Source organism: Bos taurus, chromosome 4 (genome assembly GCF_002263795.3).
Source record: "Bos taurus isolate L1 Dominette 01449 registration number 42190680 breed Hereford chromosome 4, ARS-UCD2.0, whole genome shotgun sequence".
Lineage (NCBI taxonomy): Eukaryota > Metazoa > Chordata > Mammalia > Artiodactyla > Bovidae > Bos > Bos taurus.
Genome location: NC_037331.1, coordinates 103,500,725 through 103,518,403, shown reverse-complemented (window position 1 = coordinate 103,518,403; position 17,679 = coordinate 103,500,725). Strand labels below are relative to the sequence as shown.

The following is a 17,679-nucleotide window of genomic DNA, read 5'->3' as shown; positions in this document are numbered from 1 at the left end:
CAGTCTCCTCCCCGCGGGAGCCGCCTGCTCCCCTCCAGTCGCGGGCCCGACGACCATGGCGCCGGCCGCCCTTCTCCGTGAGGTGACCCAGGTGTTGTGCGCGGCCGGGGGCGCCTTGGAGCTGGAGGAGCTACGGCGCCGGGTGCGGCCGAACGTCGACTGCGACGTGCTGGACCGGCTGCTGCGGGAGCGCGGGCGCTTCCTGGTGGCGCGGCGGGCGGCCGGGGCGGGCGCGGCGGCCGTCGAGCGCGTGGTGCTGGCCGTGTCGCCGCTGCGGCTCTGCAGCGCCCATCTGGGCCCGAAGCCGGGCTGCGCGGGGCTGTGCGCGCAGCTGCACCTCTGCAAGTCCTTGTTCTACGGCAAATGCAAGTTCCTCAGGGACGGGTAAGGCGCCGCGCCGGGAGCCCGACGACGAGGAGGGCGTCTTCTTCCCTCCCCGCCCTTCGTCAGTTTGGGGGAGAGACTAAGAGGTGGCTGTTCCTTGGCCTGTACTCCTCCCCCTCCTTTCTCTTCAGCGAACGTTTATTGAGCGCTTTCTGAATACGTGGAACTGGGCGTGGGGCTCCGCGTCGAGCGGTGACCTCGGGGAGGGACAGCCTGGGAGTGGCCGAACCGGGGTGGGGGTGGGCCCACGGCCCGCCCTGAGGGCGCTTCAGCGCTCTCTGCCCCGCCACAGAAGGGATCTTTTGAAAGCTCTTCACCTGCTGACTAGACGCCAGCGGCTTCCGTTGCATTTGGAATACAATGCAGGCTTCCAACCCTGGCCCCCAGTGCCCCTGAGGGAACTGAACGGGTCCTCGCCGGCCCTCCATCCTGGGCTCCTCAGGGTGCCCTTCCAGCCCGGGTATAACTCCAGCCTTTGCTCATCGGGTGACCTCTGCTCTCCTGGACCGCCTTTCCTAGTTTGCCTCGTGTATCCTTCAGGACTCGACTCAGGCATCTCTTTCCTTTGGAGCCCTTTTCTTTCTTCTCCATCACGTTCTGTTTACTTTTCTCCTAGCGCCCTTCATGGGCTCCCCACTGTTTTCAGTAGAACGTAAACTCAGGAGAACAGAGAACCCTCCGTCTTCGTCCTGGCTGGGCTCTCCTGGCCCTCAGCTCTGTGCTCTGCACCTGGCAGGCGCTCAGTGAGATTTGTGGAGTAGATTCAAGAGGTAAATGCTAAAGAATTTGGACCTCACCCTGAAGGTAATGGGGGCCCGTCAAGTAGCAGAAGAGAGCAGCCATCAGGTGTGCATTGTAGGAAGATAGCTAAGATAGTGGTATGCATTCTCATTTAGAGGAGGCTATGATGATTTCGTTTGGAAGCTAGTCCAGTCATCTGGAAGAATGACTGGAAGAACAAATAATTTTAGTTATTTTTCTTTTTTCTGCCTTAACAGGGTAGACCTTATTTCATGCTCACATCAGGTCTAATTGTGAGATTTAACAGCGTGAAGTATGGACCTTGATCCATATAGTCATTTAGGGACCCAGGCTGGCAGACCTAGACTCTGTCTTCTTCAACCCATGACTCTTAAAGGCCATCTGGGTATCAAGTTCCAAGGAGCAGGTAGAGAAGATGGATAGTAGAGGGCTAGTGGGAGATTTTTATGGGCCAGTTTTGGAATGGTAGCTGTTTTTCTGTCCATGACCCAAGCACCACAGGATGTCTGTGCCTGGATGCAGAGGGAGTTGGAAAATGTCCCTGAGAAGCAGCTCCCCAGAAATCCTTAGATTCGAATATTTCAAGACCCAGATAAGGCCTTAGGAACGGATGTATGTATGAGAAATTTGGGAGAGTTGGTAAGAGGAGGGTAACAGGATTCAAGAGTTGATGACTCATTTTTCTTTATTATTGTTCACTTGGAGATGACATTTTTCTTACTGTTGACAGAGAGTGGGAGAGGGTTTTGTTTTGAAGAGTGCCCAGAGGGTAGCTCTCCAGGTCTGAAACTTGGGAGGATTGCCAGGACACTGAGATGCAGGTTTTGGGAGTTTGGGGGCAGCATTTACTATGGCTACAGCAGCAAGAGTGGGTCTTATCTGAGGTGGAAGCTGAGGGTGGAGCGCCAGGGCAATTGAGCCTTCAGGGGCTGGTGGAGAGGCCGCATCTCAGGGTGGAAGGGGGAGCAGCATGCAGAGAGGAAGGTAGATACAGTAGGTGGTAGATGGAGGGATCTAATGACAGAGATCACTAGTGGGTCTTGTTGATATCTGTAGTTGATAAAATAAAGATAGCAGACCTATCTTTAGATAGGCTAATTCCCAAAGTTGGGGTCAGATTTTGTCTTGGAAGTCTAGTATTTATAGGCCTGGATGATCCTAAATTCTTTTTTTGTTTGTTTGTTTGTCTTTGTGGTTTACACAGGACAGTTTCTTGAACCTTCCTTCTTTGACTGTTTCCGGATCACATAAGGGAGAGTGGGTGTGGTCAGCTGCATGTTCTGTGCTTTCCCTGCGAAGCTCTCTGTCCTCCTCAACTGCAGGATCAGCTGTCACAGACATAGATCATCACTGCTGCTTTTGTTGGTGACCTCTGGAGAGGGTCCCAGGTCCCTGATTCCATCCTTTGCTTAGGGGACAGTGAGCAAGTGGTCAAGAACCCAGCCCCAAGACAAGCCGCCTTGTCTCTGCCTTGGCTCTGCCCCTTGCCAGCTGAGTGATCTTGGGCAAATTAGTTTTTATCTGAGGCTTAGTTCTCTTATCTCCAAAATGGGATGGTATTACCCACCTTATAGGCTTGTTGAGGACACTATGAGTTAACTCACAAAACATTTAAGCAAACCCTGGCTTGTGGTAAATGCCCTTTTAGTAGTCATTATCATCATCATTATCTTTGTGATTATGAAGCCCCTTTGCCTAGAATGGGGCTTCCTTGGTGCCTCAGATCTTAAAGAATCCGCCTGCAGTGCAGGAAACCTGGGTTCGATCCCTGGGTCAGGAAGATACCCTGGAGAAAGGAATGGCTACCCACTCCAGTATTCTTGCCTAGAGAATTCCATAGACAGAGGAGCCTGGCAGGCTGCAGTCCATGGGATCACAAAGAGTCAGACACTACTGAGTGACTAACACTTCCTGCTCTCAGTACCTAGTTCTTCAGCCCTTAGTATCAGACTCAGACTTATACCATTCAGGCATGCTCCCTGATTGCTTCCCCACTCCTGTCAGGATCAGGTGCCGCTGTGTTTGCTGATGGATCCTGAGCACAGCTGACCTTGCGCTTCCCACATTTTAGAGTCATCTCAATGTCTGTGTATCCACTAGAGAGGAGCGGGGTTGGATGACGCCATGGTTTTTGGCCTGTGCAGTGGAAGAGGGAAGTTGCTCTTGACTGCATTGGGGGAGCCCAGGGGAAGTACGGATTTGGTCAGTGATTCAGTTTTCTTTTGAGATGCTTATCATAGGTGTGGCAGTGTCTGAGTCAAGCAGATGTAATTTACCTGACTCTGCTGGGTTCTGTTGATCACCCAGGTGATCATTTGAAGGCTTATCTTTGGCTCTTTGGGGGCATACTGCCAGTTCCTGGTTCACAGTGAGTTTTCAAGAGGCAGTTGTTGATCAAAACAATGGAAGAAGGGAGCAGAAAAAAGGGATGGGCCTCAATGGTGTGTTTGTGTGTGTCTGTGTATGTGTGTGTGTATACACACCTGTAATCATAAGCCATCCACACTCATTTATGACTGGCACGCTGACTGTTCGGGAAATGGCCCTGTAAGTCTCACTAAATACCTGCTGAGAGGTGCTTCCCTGGGCCTAGAACTCACAAGGTACCATCTCTTCTTTTGCAGATGAGCACTATGATTTTTCATGGACATGCAGGTTTTCTCTGATGTTTTTAAACAATGTCAGGAACTATTCCTGAAAAATTATCTTAAAGATTGATTTTGCCAGTCGTTTCAGTTTGCTCAGGCTGCCGTAATAAGGTTCCACAGACTGGGTAGCTTAAGAAACTTATTTTTTCACAGTTCTGGAGGCTAGAAGTCAGAGGTCAAGGTGTCAGCATATTCTGAGGCATCTCTCCTTGGCTTGTAGATGCCATCTTCTCCTTGTATCTTCACATTGTCTTCCCTCTGTGTCCTGATCCCCCCGCCTTTTTTTAATAAAGACACCAGTCAGATTGGATTAACCCCCGCTCCCCCCCGCCCCCCCGCCCCCCCGCTGTGACTTCATTTTTTTTTTTTTTTTTTAGCTTAATCACTTTTTTGAAAGACCCCAAATTCAGTCACTTCTGAAGTACTGGAGGTTAAGACTTCAGCATAAGAGTTTGGGGGGAAACATTTCAGCTGTGACCCTAGCCCTGTTTCTTTGCAGGAAGGACTGTAGGAACGGTCACAACTTGATGTCCAATCACAACGTGAGCGTGCTGAAAACACATGGCTTGGACCACCTCAACTACGGTGAGCTCTGCATGCTCCTGTTTCAGAACGACCCCTTGCTCTTGCCAGAGGTGAGTGCCAGGAGGGGTGGGCCCAAGGGTAAGTGATGAGGAAGAGGCCAGGAGGTTGGAAGACAGGGAAACACTATGGCAGAAGAGGTGCCAGGGGCCCAACAGTGATCACTGCGGTCTGCCTGTTGGGAGCCCTGGACTGGATTCCCGCCTCTGGTGATTTTTAGATCCGTGACCTTGCACCAACCTTGCCACTTCTTGAAGCCTCCTTTCCTTCTATGTCAGTTGGGCTGGTACCTCCTTTGCAGGGCTTCTGTGAGGTTGGGGGGGCTTGTTTGGCCAATGATTGCAGGCAGTTGTTACACAGAGCTTAGAGGGGTTTGGGATTCTAGCCAGCCCCTCCCTGTCTAGCAGGACTTAGAAAAATGCAGGTACCACGGGGCTCTGAAGGTCTGTGGGGCAGTTTTCTAACTTGGGTCATTGTAAATTCTCATGCTGCATTTCAGACAGAAACTACTTGTTTTGAAGCTCACTGCAGTGGTCGTGGACGAGTTCAAGTCCTAAGAGAAGTAGACACCAAGATGGGATTGGAAGTGGGAGAGGTTTATTTCGGGGGAGCAGAGGAAGGTGGGGGCCCATGTGGTGATGGTGCCCTGAAATCTGTGTCAGGAGAGGGGAAGGAAAGGAGACTGGGTCGGAAAGGACCCTGACTATGCTGCAGTTCCCCAAAAGCTTCTGCCCAGCCAGCACAAAGTTCTGAGCTGAAGTCCTTGTTGGCAACATCTGTGTCTCCCCAGAATGGCCTGCCTGTGAGGGCGGGGCCTCTGTGTGCGGAGGACAGCAGCCAGGCCGAGGGTTGGCTGTGCTCTGCAGCAGATCTGAGCAGTCATTCTCTGGCCAGCTTGGGTTCTTTGGGCTGTTCTGGCCCTGCTTCTTGGATGAGGCGACAGAGATGAGATGGATATATGTTAATGACATTTAATAACATAAAATATTTATATTTTAATGAATTACTATTCAATTGAAATCACTATTTGAGAAAGATGCTATAGAGCAAATGACTGGTGCATAATATGTATTGTTTTTCTTTGCCTTTTGAAAATTAGTATCAATTTAATTCAGTTAACCTTTATTGCATATCCACTACAGGTGAGGCACTGGCATTAAGGAGATGCAAAACCCCTTCTGCTCTTCCAGGCGGGGCACAGCTACTGGGTGGGACAAGTTGGCGGTTGATAGCAAGGTGCTGTTGGTTATCAGTGCTTTAATGGGATTGTCAGTGCTTTAGTTGGAGTTGGTGCTCTGGTCTCAGGGGCACGGTTTGGGCACCAGGGAAGGAGTCCTGGAGCAGATGGTGGTTGCTCTGGGTGCTGGAGGATGAGTGGAGGATGAAGGTCTGGGAAGAGGGAGGCAGAGAGCCTGCCTGGTCAGGGCACAGTGTGTACGTCAGCATGACCTGGATTTAGGGTGGGAGGGAGAGAACTAGGTGGGTGGAGGCTCATCTGCACAGCCTCCTGTGTCACAGGAGGGAGTTGGAGCGAGGTTGTGTTGGGAGAGTAGGCATTAACTTTTTGGAGCAATCACCTTGTTAGTGGTGTGAGAAGTGAATCAGCAGGTAATCCATCTGGAATGTGCAGTCTGTCTCCTGGGCTGTGTGAGGTGGTTCAGGACACAGTGCTATCACATGGGCTATAAGCTCGGATCTAGTGCAGCTTTCCTTCAGGACTACTGCTCTCAGGCTAGTCCCCTCATCATCAGATGACCGTTGAGGGGCTGCCGCCATGAACTGAGCACCCACTGGTTCTAGTCACTTTGTATATTTTTCATTTAATTCTCACAATAGCCCGGCTTTGTAGGTGGCATTAGTCCCATTTAGGGGATTAAGAAACAGAATCTCAGAGCTAGTGAGTGGCCTGCTTGAGATCAGGCAGCTTGTAAGTGACAGAATCAAGGTTAGGGCCCAGCTGTTGCTGATCTTCTCCCTGGGGCTTCCATCCCCAGAAGGTGGTCCCTGATGATCTAGGTCTGGGTTCTGCAGCCCTCTGTTTGATATGATGCCTGTGAGTTGAGTGGGTGGGCCCATGATGGTCTCTGGCTTGGTTCCCAGCTCCAGGAATGTGCAATGTAGAGAAGGAACAGCTGATTGAAGTTCAAGCCCCACTTTACCAACAACCCAGTTCAGCAGACACCACCTGTGCCAGGTGTACTAGATAACTGTGTGACTCAGAGCAAGCCTGTTAACTTCACTGAGTCTCATTTTGAAAGGGCCGTATTTGGCCTTCTTGAAACCCTCAGAGCCTCTTTGACCTTGAATTGGAGAAAAAAAGATTTGGGAGAAGCTGGGTCCTGGGTTAGAGGGAGTTGGTTAATCAGTGAAGTGGGGGGCGGTCAGTAGAATGCAGGGATTGTTAGGATGTTCCTGTGTGAGTTACATTAAAATGTGGTCTCATAAAGAGCAGCTCTGATCAGCTGGAAGTTTCCCCCCCCCCCCCAACCAGAGAGGCTTGCTCTGGGCAGTCTGCTGTCCTCCTGGTTCCCATTTACCAAGAGCATGTGCTAGCAGTTGTCCATCTATAGTGAGGGATGGTCTCAGAGCTTGTGACCCATGGCATGAAAGGGTCACAGCCTTGGCTAGGTCTCTGGAGGAACATCAATTAACCAGAGACTGCTCAGTAAGGAGGTAGTGTCATGTGAGGCCTTTCTAAGTTGCTGTCTTTTTCCTTCTTCGTTAACAGATCTGCCTTCATTACAACAAAGGAGATGGACCGTACGGCTCTTGTTCCTTTAAAAAGCACTGTATCAAGCTCCATGTCTGCCAGTATTTTTCGCAGGGTGAATGCAAGTTTGGCACTGGCTGTAAGAGATCCCATGATTTCTCTAATTCTGAGAACCTGGAAAAACTGGAGAAGTTGGGCATGAGGCCGGAGCTGGTGAGCAAGCTGCCTTCCATTTACAGAAATGCTCATGACATCAAGAATAAGAGCTCTGCTTCCATCCGGGTGCCACCTCCACCCTCGCAGTCACAAGGGACTTCCAGTAAGGCTCTGGGCTGGGGCTCCTAGATTCCAGCTGGCTGCCAAATGGAATGTGTGACTTTGGGCAAGTCTGTGCTGCTCTGAGAAAAAGGGAGTTGGCCACCCCTTTCCAGCCAGTGGGGGCTGTGAAGATGAGTTGAAATCAGAGCTGTGAACAAACACATTTTAAACAAATTTGGGTTGGTGTGGACGGTGGGTGAATTCCCTCTGGGCCTGAGATCTGCGTAGAGATGAGTGATGCTGCTTCTCCCTATCTAGTCTTCCCTCTTCTGCCCTGGAGAGCTTGTTTTCCTGTGAAGGACCCCACAGTTAAGAATGCCATGCTCTACAATTCTGGGGCCATCCTTTGCGTTATGTTCTGTTGAGATTTTTTTTTTTTTAATAAGTGCATGAGGCACATTTTATCTATTTTTTTGAATGAAGCATATTTTAATTTTGGCTCTCTTTTGACATGAATGGAATTTTTTTTCATCATTGCAAATTTACTTTGTTCAGTGCTCATCTCTAAATGGTACCTGCTGGGCTACAGTTGGCACTGACTTGTTGAATGGTGAACCTGCCAGGATACTTTTTATTTTTTGAGGAATGTCATGCTTAGTGACAGGCATATGGGGGGATTTTGAGCAGAGATTGTTTCTTTAGTAAGCATTTCTTTTTTTATATAAAGCTTGTAATTAGACTGTGTTGGGTCTTAGTTGTGGCACATGGGATCTTCATTGTATCACACGGGATCTTTTGTCACAGAGCATAGACTCTCTAATTGCCTTGCATGAGCTTAGTTGCTCTGCCACACATGGGCTACTAGTTCCCTGACCAGAGATCAAACTCCTGTGCCCTGCATTGCAAGGTGGATTCTTAACCACTGGACCACCAGGGAAGTCCCAGTAAGCATTTCTTGAGTACCTGTTATACTGTGGGAAGTGAATACCATGATTCAATACCAGGGAGGCTACGATGCCTTGGTGTCCTGTGAATTTCACACTATCTGCTGCTGGCTGGTCATCCTGATAATCCGTTTTTTCATTCAACATGAGTCCTTGCCATGTACTGGCCAGTGTCCTGGGCCTTGGTTCTAGGTGTCTCTGAGGCACGGCTCCCCCAACTTGTTAGCTGTACTGATAATCTAGGATTTTTAATAGATCACTTCCTAAATTATTAATGCCAGGATGACCAGCAAACTAACTTACCACTCTAAACTTACCTGAGATTTATATTTGAGAGGTGTCCTCGCTGTATGTTTCCTTTACATTTTCTTCAATTACTTTTGGTTAGTTTCTTCTAACAGTAGGAAGCCTAGAAGCAAACGATTTTGCTTTAATAGATTGTTAAGAGTGTCAGTTGGATTATGGCCTTGTTAGAAAGGCAGGGAAGGATACCTGCCCCTGGAGGGAGAGGGAGGCAACCTCTAAAGTGCCACAGGTGTGAGCTTTAAGGTCCAGCCTGTGGATGTCTGCTGCTGCTAAATCACTTTAGTCGTGTCCGACTCTGTGCAACGCCATAGATGGCAGCCCACCAGGCTGCCCCGTCCCTGGGATTCTCCAGGCAAGAAAACTGGAGTGGGTTGCCATTTCCTTCTCCAATGCAGGAAAGTGAAAAGTGAAAGGGAAGTCGCTCAGTCGTGTCCGACTCTTAGCGACCCCATGGACTGCGGCCCACCAGGCTCTTCCGTCCATGGAATTTTCCAGGCAAGAGTACTGGAGTGGGGTGCCATTGCCTTCTCCAATCTAAGAGTATAGAAGCTTTCAATCTCAAAAATAAGATCAAATTAATACACCGAACTCTGTAGCCTGAAAACAAAGTACATTTTCATTCAAGTCCTGTGGGGTTTTAATTTAGGGAGGTGATTGAGTGATGACAAGGAGAGTTTTATAGGTTTACATGGTGGTAGTTGGGGCATGCCCAAATGTAATTATTAAGTAATGGCTCATTGAAGCAATTCTAGTAAAGGTAGACTTTGAAAGCATGTGCATCCTCCTGGTTACATTAACATCTGTGTGTGTGTGTGTGTGTGTGCATGCGCATGATCAGTTGTTCAGTTGTATCCAACTCTTTGTGACCCCATGGACTGGAGCCTGCTGGGCTCCTGTGTCCATGGAATTTTACAGGCAAGGATACTGGAGTGGGTTGCCATTTCCTACTCTAGGGGATTTCCCAACCCAGGGATCAAACTGGCATCTCTTGTGTCTCCTGGAAATGGCAGGTGGATTCTTTACCATTATGCCATCTGGGAAGTTCTTATAGTTAACCTAAATAAGGTTTCATTTTGAATTATAGGCTTTCCATTAATTTTTTTTTTTTTTTGGTATTGGAACCCAATTCTCATAGTTCATTTGCTTTTGGAATCAAATCTAGTTTATAAAATGCAGCCTTCACTTGTTCTCTGGGGTAATCACGGCTGTAGATACAGAAGGAAAATGTGTTGGTTAGTGGTTCCCCACCCCTCCCTATTAAAGTGTCCCAGGTTCCACTGTTGAAAGCTGCTGATTGAGTCAGTCTGAGGGAGAGCTGAGCACTTGTGTTTATAAACAGGTCTCCTAGTGAATTGGGTGCACAGCCAGAGCTGAGAAAAAGCTCACCCCAACCATGATGTCCTGGATTTGGCAGCAGTCATATGGCCTTGGGCTCCTGGATTCCTCCATAAAAGGCAGAGAGGGTCCACCTGTATGTCTGAGGGTGCTTTCATCTAGAACATTATAAGATTTTGTGATGTTGCCTTGCCCACTTTTGCCTCATGCAGAGGAATGAATGAATTCTGTTCTCTCTCCTTTGTACCTTGAACTACTCCAGCCCCATATCAGAAGCACTGGTGACATATCTTTGTGGTCTTTCTTTGTAGAAAGAAGAGACACAGGTTCTGTGTCCCTAAACACTGCCACCCAAGAGGAGAGTGATCAGATCTGCTTGTTCCATATCTGGAAGAGCTGTAGCTTTCAAGGTGAGTCGGGGGGAAACCCCTTCATCCACTTGCAGGCGGGACAGCTGCTCCTGGTTCCCAGAGCTCTGCTCTGATGTCACCCCTCAAGGTCCTCTCACCCATCCAGAGAGGTTCGGGCATTCTTAATTGCAAGCTGGTGGCACTTCAGTGATTTTGTTGGGGAGTTGAGAGTGGTAAGAATTATTGAATACTTGAGTTTCTAAAAATCAAACTGTAGATGAGTTTGGGGGACTGTTTGTTTCATGCAGCAAACGAATGTCAGGTGTTGTCCCTTGATTAGCTTAGTGTGAGGTCACAAACCCACAGAAACACTCGGATGCCCAGTCTAGTTCCCTTCTAGAAGGAGGTTGTAGTCTCAGAGATGCCTCAGAACCTAGGAACAGGAGGAGACCCCTCTGTGTACTCTTGGGGGATGAGAATTTGTTTAAGTTCAGAGTTTCTCTCAATACTCTCTTTTTTATCAGATGTAGCAAATGTTTTGTGTGTGTGTGTGTGAGAGAGAGACTGTATTTTTACTAAATCTTTGTTCTTGCTGATGTCCTGGGCTTTGACTAAAGAATGATTCCTTCTCAAATTTGGTGACTCTTCTTAAAAAAAAGACAAACACCCAAACTTCCTGTTTTGTTTTCAGTCTTTAAAAAACTACCCAAGCAATTCATGAATACTTTCACTTTGTAAATGAGTGAAATGGTACAGAGTAAATCCTGAAGTCTTCCTTCAGCCTTCCAAAGGTAAACATGGGACTGTGGTCATATTTGTTTTACATATTTGTCAACAGATGGGAACATGTGATATGCATTATTTAACCTACTTCTTTTACCTAATGGTGTGTCTTGGTGATTTTTTCTATGTTAGTACATATGTGTATGTCTACCTGGATTTTAAAAACAACTGTGTAGTATTTGATTAGAATGATTTTTCCTTGAACATCTGAGTATACATGCATTTTACCATGGATAGATTCCTGGAAATGGAATACTAGGTCAGGCAATGTGTGAGATACACACATACACCACACACACACGTTTGTGTATGTATATATATGTTTTTAAAAATCAGCATTATTAGATATAATTAATACAAAATAAAATGCACCCTTTGAGTTTTGGGGAATATGTTTGCCCATATTACTGGCACTATAATCTGGATGTGAAACAATTCTCTCATTCCAAAAATTGCTCTTATGCCCCCATACAGTTGATCCTCACCACCCAGTTTCCTGACCCAAGGCAATCCCTGATCTGCTTTTTGTTGATGGGGACTACTAGACTTGCCTTTTCCAGAATTTTAAATAAACGTAATCATGTATTCTGTTGCATTGATTAACTACAATTTGTTTATACATATGTACGTTGATGAACATTTGGGTTATTTCCAGTTTGGGGCTTTTATGAATAAAACCTCTATGTCAGTTTTCATGTACAGGTTTTCATGTGGATATATGTCTTCATCTCTTAAGTAAAGACCTCAAAGTGGAATGTCTGATCGTATGATAAACATGTATTTAACATTACAAGTTACTGCCAAACTGTCCTCCAAAGTGGATCCATTTCACTTTCCCGCCAGCTGTGTAGTAGAGTTTTGGTTGCTCTGCATCACTGTCAGCACTTGGTATTGTCAGTCCTGTAAATTTTAGCCATCCTAGTAAATGAGTAGTGATATCCATTGTGACTTTCATTTGTATTTCCCTGATAAGTAATGATGTTTAGCGTGTATTTTCATATGCCTTTTGGCTGTTTGCATATCTTCTGTGAAGTATCTGCTTAAATCTTTTGCCTATTTTGCAGGCAAATAACAGCTTTGTTAAGATATTAAGTATATTTCACATAGTATACAATTTATTTAATGGTTTTTAACATAGTCAATTTGTGCAACCATGATTACAGTTAATATTAGAACATTTTCATCACCCACAAAGAAACCCATTAGCAGTCACTACCCCTTCTCCCCACCCTCAGGCTCCTGGTAACTACATAATTTACATTATGTCTCTATGGGTTTGCCTGGATATTTCATATAAATGGAATCATACAGTATATGGTCTTTTGTGACTGTTTTGCCCATTTTTTATTGGGTTGTTTGATCTCATTATTGATTTGTAATAGTTTTCAATATTCTTTATTCACTTCACATCTTTGTCAGGTGTCAAATTAGCCAGACTTCATTGTTATTACTTTGAAAGATGAATTAAGAATGTACAAAAGACAGTAAGAAATGTCTTCCTCACACCCTTTTTCCCAGCACCAAGATTCCCTCCATAAACAGTCCTTATTACTAGTTCCTTGAATATCCTTCCGTAAAGATTTTATTCAAGCAGAAGTGTATATCTAGTCTCTTTTTGCACAAGGTCACTATGCACACTATTTTGTACCTTTTTTCAAATGATACAGATGTTTGACTTTTGTAGACTATATTTTCATTTCAAAATTCAAATCTTTCCTCATACCTTTGTGCCCAGCCACCTAGTCTTCCCTCTCCCATTCCCACATGTGTATTTAGTGAGAATATATCTAATCCTGTCTTTTCTATTTTTTCACCCAAATAGAGGCATTCCATACCTGTGTATCTTTCTACCTAATAGTATATGGATCCTGCAGGTATCAGAGTGTGGAGATTCCCATTGCACTTCTTTCCTGTCTCCCTTTCCTCTCACAACATTCCTCCTTCAGGATGTACTAGAACCTCTGCAGGTAGAGGTGGGTGTGAGCAGCGTTCCAGGTGAGCTGCTGGCATTGGCCAAGGCACAGCAGGCAGGAGGTACTAGGAGGGACAGACCTGGGGAGCACAGGGAAGGCAGTGGGAGCAGTTGGCTGGCAACCACAGATCCAGGCCATGTGTATAATACATTCTAGGAGTGGGGTATGTTGAGAAGGGGAGAGCATGTTGGTAGCCACAAAGATCAAGGCAGACTGGAACCGTGCTGCTGACCCACCTATGGTAGGACCTGTTTGGGTTTGGATGGTTCTAGTAGAGATGGACCTGCCTCCATTTCTGGTGTGATCGCTCTCCATCCAAATATCACATATATGGCAATAATGCATGGACAGACTGCCCCCTGCAGTCTGGAATGGATGGGATGGAAGCTTTGACCATCTCATGATCAGCTGCTTTACTCTCATGAGATGTAATTCATACATAATGTAACCTACCAACACACAGTTTTAAAAAATAGGTTTGATGTGTTTAATGTCCTGTTAAAAAGGGAGACATAAAAGGCAAGTGTGTATAATAAAATTCAGTATCTAAATGCTCAGGTATGACGTCATTAAAAAAGGCTCCCTCACAGATTTCTAAAATGTTGCCAGGTCAGCAGGCAGCACCACACCCATTGGGAACCACAGGGCTGGGCCATGCTATGTGCTGCCAATGTGCTTACCTCCTTATATTTTTATTTCAGATAAGTGCAGTAGAGTTCATTTCCACTTGCCATATCGATGGCAAGTCTTAGATGGAGGCAAGTGGAAGGATTTGCACAAAATGGAGCTTATTGAAGAGGCATATAGCAATCCTGCAAGAGACAGGTATGAAATACGTCATCTGTGTCTGTTTGTGCCTGGGCCTTTGTGTGCAGTATAAGAAGTTTAGACATAGTGGGCTTTAGTTTTGATGGGCTTCAGACAGACACACACACATGGAGTAAGCAGGCTACCTGGTCTACAAGCAGAGGCTCTGGGCTGGAAATTGAGGGCTGATGGTCATGCTGGTGGTTGACGCCTCTGTTCCCTCATCTTCCTCTTTTTTCAGGGAGGAGCTATGGGGAGAGGAGTGAGGGAGGGGTACCAAGTAAGTTTTGAATGATTTGATTCTGGGATCGATTATGTAAATGTATCCTCATTGATTAGTCCAGAAAACCAAAAAGTAGTCATTTGTGAAATTTCTTTAGCCTTTGCCTGTAAAGTCATGCAGCTGAACTGCTGTTTATCATTCAGTCTTTTTTATTTTTCTACGTATGTCCTAGAATTTTCACTTAGAGTAAACGGGGAAGTGTTGAGTAACTTTATTTTCAAATGCTTACCGTATCTTGGATTCCTTGGAACATATGTTGCCAAGAAGAGAATTTGAGCCCGTTTTTTGAGTGGGTAAAATAAATTTGTGCTTAGGGTACAGTTATGTGCAACTTGATGCTGGTAAAGTACGTGAAACAAATTATCCCCCTTTTGGAAGATTAAGTGGCTCATGTAGCCAGCCCTTATCTAAGTCTCCCCCTTCTCTTCCTCTCCTTTTCTGAGGCTTTTTAAGTTAAAATGGATACTTGGTGATATGCACAGCTACTAAGCATATAGGTCAGTGAATTTTGAGGAAGGCATAAATTGTGCAGCCAATGCCCTGATCCAGCTGTAGACCATTTTCATCACCCAGAAGCCCCCCTTCCAGCCCTCTTCCGGTCAGTGTCCATGCCACAAACCACTGCTGATTCAGCGTCTGTCAGCACAGATAGTCTTGCCTGTCCTTTAACCTGGTCTGAAGGGAGCTGCTGTCGACGGTTCCCATGTGTTTATGTGTTCACATGTGCTCCGGCTTCTGTGACTTAGGTGTTGGGGGTGAGCCTGCTGGGAGCCAGGCTGGTCCCTCCTCGGCTCTGTTGGCGGGTGCCAGGTTGTCTTCCACAGTGACTGTACCGCTTCCCACCCCCATTAGCGGTCTGTAATGACGTGGCTCTCTCACATTTGGTGCAGTCTGATATCTGTGCTTTTCTGGTCTTCAGTGTAAAGTGAGGTCTCTGTTTGCATACCCTTGAATCCTTGTGAGGAGAGGTGTCTCCTCAGTGCCCACTTGTGCTTTCTCTGCTGTGAAATGTCTGTGTTTGTAGTTTGCCTGTTTTGTTGAGGGGAAAGGTTGTGCTTTTCCTTAGTTTTGGAATTCTTCAAGTGTCTGGGTATTAAGTATATATTGAAAATAAATGAACTCCCCCTGTCAGCTTAAGGTATCTGTTAATGAAGAGAAGTATTTTTCCATCGTCTTCTTTATGGTTTTATACTGTTTTTTTCTTTTCCTTTTTTTTGGAGGGTTTCTACTTTTTGTGTCATAAGAAATTCTTCTTATCCTGAGACTGTCAAAAAATTGTCCTGAATTTTTCTTTAAAAACTCTTAACATTTTAAGGACTGCATTAACCTCTCCTTGCCTGTGATGGAGTATATGTCCAATTTCATTCTTATGAAGATGAATTTCCAAAGACCACTTTAAAAAATATATTCAACTAAAAATTTAGAGTTTGGGATTGCCATGTACACACTGCTGTATTTAAAATAGATAACAAGGAACTACTGTAGAGCAGAGGGAATTCTGCTCAATATTCTGCAATAATCTAAATGGGAAAAGAATTTGACAAACAATAGATAAATGTGTGTGTGTGTATGTGTGTGTATATAACTGAATCACATTGCTATGCACCTGAAACTAAGACGACATTGTTAACCAACTACACTCCAACATGAAAGATTGTAAAATAAGTAAAGCATTAAAAAATAAATAAAAGGTTAAGATTAAAAACATAAAAATATATTCAAAAAGTAAATCGCAATGAGGCAGGGACTTCTCTGGCAGTCCAAAGGTTAGGGCTTCACCTTCCACTGCAAGAAGTACAAGTTCCATCTGGTCAGGGAACTAAGATCCCACATGCCTTGTGGCCAGAAAACCAAAACATAAAACAGAAACAATATTGTAACAAATTCAGTAAAGACTTTAAAAATAGTCCATGTGGAAAAAAAAAACACCAAAATAACCAAACTGAGAAAAGTGAGCCAAAATATATTTGGGATATATGTAAATATATATATATATAGAGAGAGAGAGAGGTATTTCAGGTGATTTAAAAAAAAAATACATTTGTAATTCACCTCTGTCTCTTATGGACAAAAGAACAACACCCGCTGCCAAATGTTAAACTCTACTCAGCAAAAGAAAAAATTGTGACGAAACAGACATAAAATTTACCTACCATCTTAACCATTTTTAAGTGTAAGGTTCAGTAGCATTAAATAGGTTCATGTTGTTCAGCTATCTTACATTGTTCATTTCCAGAAGTCAGTCGATTTTTAAACCCACCCAAACTGAGTCAGATTTGACAAAATGTAATATATTGTATAGGTTAATTTCAGACTTAGATGCCAAGTACTACTTTTGTAAGTAGGCCATCTTTTTTCCACCTGTTTTCAATGCTGTCTGTGTTAGGTGTTGAGTTAGCAAATACACTTCTTTTTCTGGCCCCTTCTGCTTCATTGATCTGTGTGTCTCTTATCAGTATCACACTGTCTCATGTAGAAGAGCTTTACAGTAACTTTAGGTGTCTGGTAAGGCAGTTTCCCACTGTTTTCCTTCAGATTATCTTGCCTCTTGGTCTTTTTTTCCTCTTCAGAAATTTTAAAATCTGCCTGTTGGTTTTCACAAAAAAACTCTGGTGTGATTTTTTTTTAACTAGAAATTGCATTGTCTATTACGTTTGGGGAGAACTGACGTCATAATACAGCAACTCATTTAAATGTACTTTAATACCTTTATTTTTCTTGTGATGAGAATTTTTTAGGATTCATTCTGTTAGCAACATGCAAATACTGCTATACAGCATCATTAACTATAGTTAATCATACTGTGCATTGCATCCCTCAGTTCAGCTCAATTCAGTCACTCAGTCGTGTCCGACTCTTTGGGACCCCATGAATCATAGCATGCCAGGCCTCCCTGTCCATCACCAACTCCCAAAGTTTATCCAAACTCATGTCCATCAAGTCAGTGATGCCGTCCACCCATCTCATCCTCTGTCATCCCCTTTTCCTCCTGCCCCCAATCCCTCCCAGCATCAGGGTCTTTTCCAGTGAGTCAGCTCTTCGCATCAGGTGGCCAAAGTATTGGAGTTTCAGATTCAGCATCAGTCCTTCCAATGAACACCCAGGACTGATCTCCTTTAGGATGGACTAGTTGGATCTCCTCGCAGCCCAAGGGACTCTCGAGTCTTCTCCAACATCACAGTTCAAAAGCATCAATTATTCGGCACTCAGCTTTCTTCACAGTCCAACTCTCACATCCATACCTGACTACTGGAAAAACCATAGCCTTGACTAGACGAACCTTTGTTGGCAAAGCAATGTCTCTGCTTTTTAATATGCTGTCTGGGTTGGTCACATCCACAGCTGGGTATTGTTTTTGCTTTGGCTCCATCCCTTCATTCTTTCTGGAGTTATTTCTCCACTGATCTCCAGTAGCATATTGGGCACCTACTGACCTGGGGAGTTCCTCTTTTCAGTATCCTATCATTTTGCCTTTTCATACTGTTCATGGGGTTCTCAAGGCAAGAATACTGAAGTGGTTTGCCATTCCCTTCTCCAGTGGACCACGTTCTGTC

At 45.2% G+C, this 17,679-nt stretch overlaps 1 protein-coding gene across 2 annotated transcripts in view; it reads left to right on the top strand.

The window, feature by feature from the left end:
- The first annotated feature begins 4 nt into the window (after window positions 1–4).
- Window positions 5–17,679, top strand: part of PARP12 (poly(ADP-ribose) polymerase family member 12) — a 46,154-nt gene continuing 28,479 nt past the window's right edge. Inside the window, exons 1-5 of one of the 2 annotated variants that reach the window (NM_001192344.1) lie at window positions 5–384; window positions 4,294–4,429; window positions 7,105–7,405; window positions 10,241–10,339; window positions 13,737–13,860. In NM_001192344.1, the coding sequence (NP_001179273.1) occupies window positions 56–384; window positions 4,294–4,429; window positions 7,105–7,405; window positions 10,241–10,339; window positions 13,737–13,860 (989 nt within the window). In that variant the 5' untranslated portion in view covers window positions 5–55. The remainder of the gene's footprint in view (window positions 385–4,293; window positions 4,430–7,104; window positions 7,406–10,240; window positions 10,340–13,736; window positions 13,861–17,679) is intronic. The other variant, XM_005205833.5, reaches the window with a different exon arrangement.